The sequence below is a fragment of the Spea bombifrons genome, chromosome 10, assembly GCF_027358695.1.
Source record: "Spea bombifrons isolate aSpeBom1 chromosome 10, aSpeBom1.2.pri, whole genome shotgun sequence".
Lineage (NCBI taxonomy): Eukaryota > Metazoa > Chordata > Amphibia > Anura > Pelobatidae > Spea > Spea bombifrons.
In genome coordinates, this window is record NC_071096.1 from 36,542,553 (window position 1) to 36,551,895 (window position 9,343).

The 9,343-nt window shown below is 44.7% G+C and overlaps 1 protein-coding gene across 2 annotated transcripts; it reads left to right on the forward strand.

The window, feature by feature from the left end:
* Positions 1-511: 511 nt before the first annotated feature.
* On the forward strand, positions 512-8,748 carry UBA2 (ubiquitin like modifier activating enzyme 2). Of its 2 annotated transcripts, XM_053449647.1 has the most exons (18): positions 512-701; positions 1,610-1,693; positions 1,806-1,876; positions 2,056-2,120; positions 2,238-2,338; positions 2,485-2,606; positions 3,131-3,198; positions 3,375-3,496; positions 3,772-3,871; positions 3,970-4,133; positions 4,334-4,427; positions 4,510-4,622; positions 4,710-4,865; positions 4,983-5,079; positions 5,490-5,595; positions 5,766-5,902; positions 6,037-6,247; positions 8,730-8,748. In XM_053449647.1, the coding sequence occupies exons 1-17, from the start codon at positions 564-566 to the stop codon at positions 6,222-6,224; spliced, it is 1,926 nt and encodes a 641-aa protein (XP_053305622.1). In that variant the 5' UTR covers positions 512-563; the 3' UTR covers positions 6,225-6,247; positions 8,730-8,748. The 2 variants fall into 2 exon arrangements, with proteins under 2 accessions (XP_053305622.1, XP_053305621.1); XM_053449646.1 differs by lacking the exon at positions 8,730-8,748 and having other exon boundaries at positions 6,037-6,939.
* The last annotated feature ends 595 nt before the right edge of the window (positions 8,749-9,343 follow it).

Here is a 9,343-nt window from a genome sequence, read left to right on the forward strand (position 1 = left end):
GTGGTTGTGGGAGGGGCAGCATTTCATCCTTGGACCCATGCAGCACAATGAGCCGGCCCTGCGAGGAGGCCAGAGCAACTTGACTCTAAAGTTGACACAACTGCGTGACTAGATCCTGAAGTTAAGGTTTACTAGTTTATGGTTTACAAAGTGGCCATGATCCCGACACGTTTATCACACCAGCCATATCGTGGCCGAGTCCCAGGAGGACGTTGGGTTTAGCATGTTTTATATATATATATATATATATATATATATATATATATATATATATATGAGGACATTACTTCCTGCCTCTAACCCCTTGGTGAGCAGCCCTGGTCTGTGATGAATGAAGACACGTGGAGCCTGTGAGAGAAATGCTACACTTTACTGTTTCTTCAGAATAAAGGAGAGATGGCCAGCAGGCGGCTGCAGGAAGGGTGCGCTGTTGTCTTCCTGCCGCCTGGTGGCGCTGGCCGCTCCGCTCTCAGGCCGTGCTGAGGCCGCTCTGGCCGCTCGCAGTCTCGTTGTTCGGAGAGACACAGTGTGCTGTCCCGCTCTGTGTGTCGGTTACCGGAGTGATGGCGCTAAATGGGGCTCTTCGCAGCGACCTGGCCGAGTCCGTGGCGAGCTGTCGGGCGTTGGTGGTGGGAGCTGGAGGCATCGGCTGCGAGTTACTCAAGAACTTGGTCATGACCGGATTTACCAACCTGGACGTGGTGCGGAGCCTGGGGTTGGCATGGGGCCCCGGGGCAGTGGGCTGGGGGGCCCTGGGTATTGAATGGGCTATAAGTACGGGGAAGATGATGGGGGTCACTGCAGTAACCGAGCAGCGGCTTCATTGTCCGGTAGAGGCTTTGCCTTACACCCCAGCACCCTGCAGAGCATCTCGTCTCCCCCCAAGCCCCCTGCAGAGCATCTCGTCTCCCCCCAAGCCCCCTGCAGAGCATCTCGTCTCCCCCCAAGCACCCTGCAGAGCATCTCGTCTCCCCCCAAGCACCCTGCAGAGCATCTCGTCTCCCCCCAAGCATCCTGCAGAGCATCTCGTCTCCCCCCCAAGCACCCTGCAGAGCATCTCGTCTCCCCCCAAGCATCCTGCAGAGCATCTCGTCTCCCCCCAAGCATCCTGCAGAGCATCTCGTCTCCCCCCAAGTCCCCTGCAGAGCATCTCGTCTTCCCCCAAGTCCCCTGCAGAGAATCTAATCTCCCCCCAGCACCCTGCAGAGCATCTCATTTTCCCTAGTATCCTGCAGAGCATCTAAACAACCCATCAATTTACAGAGCATCTCGCCCTACCATCTTGAAGAGCATGTCATTACCCGTCGGTGCATCCAACCCCTGGCATTCTGCAGCACATTGCTCAGTTGCTTCCTCAGCTGCAGTACATCTCACCCTTGCAATGCTAGAGACCCTCACCTCCCGTAGATCTGCAGCACATCAGTCCTTTTAATCCCACAGAAGTGCGTTACCCCCTGAAATGAGACTCTTTGCTGCGTGCTGCTCCTGCACTATATCTGTACGGGTGAGATGGGGCCCCGGTAATTATATGAACGCTGGAGACGGATTATCGAGTTACTCGGTGTCTCTTTGTAAACATTAATTAACGTCCGCCGTCCTTATTTTGTAGATTGATTTGGACACCATCGACGTCAGCAACCTCAACAGGCAGTTCTTGTTTCAAAAGAAGCATGTCGGAAGGTCAAAGGCTCAGGCAAGTCGTCCCCTTTACACGGGACCGTCACGTCTGCTGAAGTGCCTATATTTGTTAACGTTATCATCATAGCCATATTTATCATCATTTTTTATGTTAATTTGCTGTTTAGGTCGCCAAGGAGAGCGTCCTGCAGTTTTGTCCGAAGGCCAACATCACGGCGTATCACGACAGCGTAATGAAGTAAGATCCGCAGCCAAATGTTTACGTTTCAAGTGTTGTGTTTTGACGTTGTCACGTTTTATAACGTTTGTAACTCGTTACTGTTGCTGCTCTTGAAAGCATTGTTCCCTGGAAGTCATGTGACCCGTCAGCCGCTATAAATGTCTCTTTTATATTCACTTTGTAATTGTGTTTTCCAGCCCTGATTACAACGTGGAGTTCTTCAGGCAGTTCACGCTGGTCATGAACGCCTTGGATAACAGAGGTACCGATTCCCGCCGTGCTTCATTCCTCCACCTTCTCTTGTATGCCCGCCCTCGTTGTACAGCTACACGGAACCTGTTGGCATGATGCAAATCTCATATCTGTTTATTGTTTTTAGCTGCGCGAAACCATGTGAATAGGATGTGCCTGGCAGCGGACGTACCCCTGATCGAGAGCGGCACAGCTGGCTACCTCGGACAGGTCACCGTTATCAAAAAGGTCTGTCTCTGGAATCTGCTGCCGCTGCGCCCGTAGATCTCCTTTCCTTAATACAGAGACGAGCGGTGCAAGTGTTTTATTTACGCGCTCTCTCCCTATATTATTGCTTCTGTTACAGTCTGTACTTCTTTAATGTAAATTTCCAGGGGGTCACGGAGTGCTACGAGTGCCACCCCAAACCTGCGCAGAAAACATTCCCCGGGTGTACGATTCGCAACACCCCCTCTGAGCCCATCCACTGCATCGTATGGGCCAAATACCTGTTTAAGTAAGTAAAAGGACGCTCTTATGAAGACATAAATTTATTTACTAGATAATAAATACAAATAGATAACCAAATGGTAGGAGCTTCTCCCCCGCTTGTGACAGTCGGCAGCCCTGGCGCAGCCCCAAATGGATTTCCCTTCCGCCTGCATAGGAGTATATATTTAAGCGCAATGTCAGGACTTAATAAAAAAAAAAATTAGAACACCGTCTCACATGTTTCGTCCGCACTTGAGTCTTTGATTAAGTCCGATGCGGACGAAACGTGACAGCGGGACCACGGACAGAGCGGGAGGGATGATAATTCTTCCATATCAAAAATCTCTTTGTAAACAAATTGTTTGTCTCTGCTCAAAACCATACTAAAAAGTTCCTTCATTTCAGAATGGAAAAGAGTTACTGAGCTCTTCAATGCGATGACATATTGTGTAACTCACCTGGTTACCCAAGTCTGTCTTATTATATATATGTATGTTGTAGGTAAAAAGATAGATAGAAATTAATAAAATACTGTTTTTTTTTCTGTAGCCAGTTGTTTGGTGAGGAAGATGCTGATCAGGAAGTTTCTCCAGACACGGCGGACCCTGAAGCTGCCTGTGAGTATGGGGACTGTCTTTGTCCCTTTCTGCTTGTTGACATGGGCCACCCTTTTTGCCTGGGTGTATTTGTGTACAGTGCTGCGTAGACCATCTGGGCAGTTGGAAGGCCTTGTGCTATCTGGTTATTGGTTCAGTAACCATTTCTCTTCTTAATAAAATGCTTGTTTGTCCAGGGGAGCCAACAGAAGCTGCTGAAAGAGCCAACGCTTCCAATCAGGATGGGGACATAAAGAGAGTGTCGACGAAGCAATGGGCAAAATCCACTGGTTACGATCCCATCAAGCTCTTCAATAAGGTGACTATACTGGGACGAGTATGTTGGTGCTTTGTACCTCAGCATGTGTTTGAAAAAAAAAATCCTCTATACGTATAGTGCTAAAATTCTAGGTATTTGGTTGTTCTGCACATCGGAATGTATTGTGACTTTGGGTCTGTTAGACGTTGTCTGGCGCATGTCTTTGCTGTGTCTCGTCACTTGACACAGAATTTGTGTGATATAGTAACACAAAGTATGGAATGTAATGGAATGTTCTATTTGTATTGCACTGATCATATTATCTTAAATGTTAGCTTTTCAAAGATGATATCAGATACCTACTGACAATGGATAAGCTTTGGAAGAAGAGAAAAGCGCCGGTGCCACTGGACTGGGCTTCCATGCAGAATAAAGGTACGCTTTGGCTATTCTAATCTAGTGCTAGATTGTAGCTGGTTTTTTTTTTATTTTTTTTTTTACATTTTGATTGTACTGTTGTCCTGTTTTTGCAGACAAGAGTTCCCCGGAAGAGCAGCAGGAGTCTTCTTCGCCCGGCCTGAAGGATCAGCAGGTTCTCGATGTTGAGAGCTGCGCCCAATTGTTTGCCCAAAGCGTTGAAACTTTAAGAGAGCAAATCGCTGAGAAGGGGGACGGTGCGGAGCTTGTGTGGGATAAGGTAAGAGAGAGGCAATATACAAATCATTAGGGGTAAGGGGTTAACTATAGGGAAGGGTCTTCAGCTTCACAGCCTTTCTCCAGACCATGTTCATTATAGGCACAGCTGGAGAGAAATACAATGCATCTTAAAAAATGCCTTATAAAAGCCAGGATCTGCGTTTTCTTTCTTACATGCGGTAATAAAATGTTATTTTGTAGGATGATCCCCCTGCGATGGATTTTGTCACCGCTGCTGCTAACCTCAGAATGTACATCTTCAGCATGAACATGAAAAGTAGATTCGATATAAAGTGTAAGAATGAAGCTCTTTCCTTAACGTTCTGATTGTTTACCCGCACGTATTTGAGTTAAATAATGTATTTTTTCCCCCCCAGCAATGGCAGGAAACATTATTCCTGCGATCGCCACCACTAACGCCATAATATCCGGCCTGATCGTCCTGGAAGCTTTGAAGATATTATCCGGTAACCTAGATCAGTGTAGAACGGTAAGTCTCTCATCCGCTGCGCCCCGTCACGTTTCCTTCAGACATCGTATTGTTGCTGAATGAATTTACCTGAACTGTTTCCGATAGGTTTTCCTGAACAAGCAGCCAAACCCTCGGAAGAAGCTACTTGTGCCGTGTTCCTTGGATCCGCCGAACTCCAACTGTTACGTCTGTGCAAGTCGCCCTGAAGTCACAGTCAAGTTAAATGTTCAGAAGGTGACGGTGTTGATGTTGCAGGACAAGGTAGGCACAGAGTATGAATGCGTTGTGTATATACACATCGCACATATACATTTATACCTCCCAGCCATGTGAGCAGGGTTGTGGTTTACATCGCTACTTATTCATCTGTATCTTCAGATCTTAAAAGAGAAATTTGGCATGGTGGCTCCAGACGTTCAGATCGAAGATGGAAAAGGAACCATTCTAATCTCCTCGGAGTTAGGAGAAACAGACGGTGAGAACATTTTATTTCAGTAAATAAGACCAACGTGCACGCCTGCTGCTGTTGATAGCGCATCCCGTGCTGTCCATTTTGTCCTCCAGTTGAGAATCATAAGACCTTATCTTACAGCAGTCCAGTTTAGCCATTACAGAGTTAGACCATGAGGCTCCCTGTATCACTTTTGTACAGCACAATGGGAAAAAAAATATTCTTTGGGAGTTTTTTGGTATAGGGTCAACATTTTTTAACATTCACTTGTCTGTTATTTTAATTTGCACTGCCATGTGTGTCTTGTGTTTAGAACTCACCATTTTCCGCCTGCCTTTGACCACCTCCTCTTCATTACTCTTTTTGTTCTCTGTATGGGAAACTGATGTTTTTTTTCTGCTGTTTAACACTGATTGTATTTTAACAATTTGTAGCAAACAACAACCGACAAATATCAGAGTTTGGCATTCGTAATGGCAGCAGACTTCAAGCTGACGATTTCTTGCAAGATTACACGCTCCTGATCAACGTTATACATAGGTATGTTGGATGTCACTGTTTCACCTGCCACCGGCCGGCGTCCATTCACTCGGGCTGCTTCAAATCACCTGTCCTGGGAGGAGTAACCCAACAACTACTAAACATATACTGCGAATCTTTTACAACTTCCCATAAACGCGTGTCTATAATGTTCTCTGCTTCTGTTTTAGTGAAGATCTGGGGCAAGACGTGGAGTTTGAGGTTGTAGGAGATGCTCCTGATAAAGCTCCTCAGAAACCTGCTGAAGAAACGCCGAAGAGTATTACCAACGGCAGCGATGATGGGGCGCAGCCGTCCACGTCCACCGGTAAGCTCTTCCTTTTTTTCGCATTAGACACTTAAGCTTAGTTAATGTGGAGATTTAACAGCAACGTCATCCAGGAGGGGCGCTTGACCTAAACGTTTAGAAACCTTTTAATGCTCTTTGATTCTGTCTTTAAGCTCCAGACCAGGAAGATGTGTTGATTGTGGACTCCGACGAAGAAAGTCCGTCTTCCAGCAATGCCGATGTGAACATGGACAGTGTAAGCTTGAAGAGGAAGCTATCGGATGATGAGCCGGTCAGCACCAAACGGAAGCGTGTAGAAGCGCCGGCAGAACAGGACGATGACATCATAGCCCTGGATTGAGTGTGATCCTTTACCTGGCCTATGTATTTTTTTTTGTTTCTCTTTTTATTGCGTCATGCGACTTTTATTAGGGTGTGTTTAATGTCCAGAGCTAGACCCCATGTCCAACGGCATGGGCTCCGACCCGCACCGGCAGCCATTTTTCTACATTGATAAACCCAGATTTATTTATAAGTTTCTTACAACTGTGTGCTTTCTCATGTCAGGCAGCACGGATGATAATGTTTTTTTTTTCTTCCTTGTTAAAATGTATTTTGTAAGTGGTTTAGCTCAAAAAACTGTGGTATATCAGAAAGTGTTGCGGCTACACATATTTATGTATGGCGTTCTTTTTTTATTTTAGACTAGAAGGGGCACGTCTAGGACTCACACCCTAAGCCAATTGAGAAAAAAGTCAATGTTTAATCACAAAGTGCCACGTCGTAAGTCCTTTCGTGGTTGCTGGGGCCTGAAATCATCTTTTTTATTTTATAGTAGTCGTAGCTTTGTGGCCTTTCCGGTACTCGGTCGTTTGGACATCTTGCAGGCACACTGTACATTATTGTAAAACCGTTCATTTCTCTGAAAGTTCTCAGCTTCTACTGCCGGACAACGTCAATGCTAAGCATTCTATGTGCATTGTTCAAGGTTATTTATATTTGATGTTTTGTAAACCTCAAATACAGCTTCCACACTGTACCTTCTGAAGGACCAAATAAATGCCGTCTTGTTAATATCTGTCCTTAATTTCTTTTGTTTTTGGAACCGCGGCGACGGCCGTGCCAGCCTGGCCCATCCTGGGGTACATGGAGGCCTCTGATTCGAGGTCCGGTTCTAGTTACCAGTCAACCCAAAGGGTCATCCAAGAAATGATCGACCTTTATTAGACGGTGAAACCCAATGAAAGCGGGATGTTTCTTATCATTCCGTCTGAGTGCCACTTCGCGCTTTGAGACGTCGCTTGCCAAATGCTTTACGGCAAAGCTTGGTAACTTTCTCTCCCTGTAGATATTGTAGGTCCAATAATAGGTGATTTTTTTATTTTTTTTGATCATTGCATTATAAAATGATTGGTATTTAGTGCTGCCCGTGGTCAAAATAAAAGACAATTTACCTCCCAAATCACAAAGCAGAGCACTGCATGACAGCGCCGGGAGTGAAATGGTGCGTACGGTTAGAAAGCCGCGCTCCTTCGCCTTACTTTTCAGCCAGCAGGCTCTGCACGCCCAAACCGAGGAGAAATGCTACAAAAAGCTGAATTTAGTTCATTAAACGTTGCCATGACTTCTGTCGCAGTATGATTTCATGTTTGCTCTGCATTTTTACAATTTAAACCATTTCAGTCAATATTAGAAGCAATGTTGAAAGCAGTCCCAGCATGCCATGCTCTGCTTAACCCTTCCTTGGCAGATCTGTTAATGAAATAGTTATTTTTGTTTATTAATATTCATATATATATATATATATATGCCACACCTTCACCCCCTGGCATATAATACTTAATATGACCACAAAAAATCTAGCATTCTTGTTTTTTGGGAGATTTTTTGGCTTTTTTTTTAATTCTTTTTTTTTTTTTCCTCTTTCAACCAAATGTAACTTCTGTGTCAGAAGAAAAATAGTAATTATAGCGCTGGTTATGTGAATCACAACATCAGATTACAGACTGAGAATTTGCCCTTCCTGATACAGTTTGTCTGCTGTCTGTCTGGATTAAAACAGTCATCTTGTGTTTAACCCTGTAGACGCTGCTCGTCCGTCGCTTGTGTTTTTTTGTGTATATTGAATCAGAAGCGTGTGTCCCACGTTACAGAAATCCGCTGGCATGGTGTAAACGCGCTTGAATAATATGTGGCCCTCTAAAATGATTTGAGATTTATTTCTGGATTTTTTCTTCTATTTTTTTTTGCTACTGAACCAGCAGGGGGCAGCTCAAAACCCAATAAAATATAATTTATAACCATAACAACACAGGAAGGGAAGAAATTACAGCCTTGTAAACACCGAAGTCGGCATTAGTCAAGACCTGTGACAACACAAAATCCCCCCACCGGTTGGGGGAAAAAAATAACCTTTTCCGGAGGAAAATGAAAATCTAGCATTTATTTAAACATAAAAATATTGTAAAAGGATAGATTAAGGATGAAAGGCAAAACAAAAAGGTATAGATCAAAAGAATTTACATTTTACTGTCTCACCCCCCCCCTTATTATATCTGAGTTGTCACATGCAAATCAGCCTGTTCATTTGCATATGGGGCAGAATAGTGATAGTCAAAGGCGGAGAAGCGGACAGTTTTGTATATGAAATGAGTGTTGTTTTTTTTACAACAAAGTAAGTTAATGATGATGAAAAAATATGACGATGAACCGCAGAGATAAGAAGTGTAGATTCAGGCACATAGCCAAAATAATTCACGGGACGATTACCATGTAAAGAAAAGATTTCTTCCCGAGGGAGGTCTGCGTTTTTTTTTTGTAATTTTTTTTTTTTATAATTTAAATTCTTATTTCTTTTTTTTTTCAGAGAAAGAAGATTTGGGGTACAGACAAGAAAGGGGGGCATGCACATGCAATACATTTGCGTTTCTTTGGGTCGCCGTCACATTGTATCGCTGTATACTGTGTGTGACTGTCAAATACACATTAAATGTAGTGAAAAAGAACACTTTTTGTGTCCTATTTGTCCTTAAAGGGACTGATTTCCATAACAGACGATTCATTTCTACTGTTTATTTAGGGTTCCGAACCATGTGTGAGATAAACTCAAGGTATTCCTATGCCATTGATCTGGTGATGGGCGTATTGATCGTATCTGGTCATTGCCAGAGGCTTTATTATGGCCCCTGTTAAGTTACGACCCTGAGCGTTCCTGCATCTGATGCCCCTGCCGCTATGGCCACTGCCACCGCTATGGCCACTGCCACCTAGCCTCGAAATCACAACACAGCTAGTTATGGATGATAATCGTTTGCTACTAGAAACGATGCAAAGCCATGCTATGGACCGACTCTCATGCGCGGAAATGATCTCCCCTGGTTTGAAAAAGTTGAATGCTCTTCACCTAGAGGCCCAACCGGCCGCGGCTTGTGTTTCACACCAGACAGAAGGCGTCACACAGAGCGCACGGCCCCTTATCTC

Excerpts from the sequence above, each read along its gene's own strand:
- UBA2 (XM_053449647.1), top strand. The coding sequence starts at position 564 with ATGGCGCTAAATGGGGCTCTTCGCAGCGACCTGGCCGAGTCCGTGGCG. Across the intron at positions 2,607-3,130 it reads TGGGCCAAATACCTGTTTAA|CCAGTTGTTTGGTGAGGAAG; the intron begins GTAAGTAAAAGG and ends TTTTTTCTGTAG. Across the intron at positions 4,134-4,333 it reads CGGAGCTTGTGTGGGATAAG|GATGATCCCCCTGCGATGGA; the intron begins GTAAGAGAGAGG and ends GTTATTTTGTAG.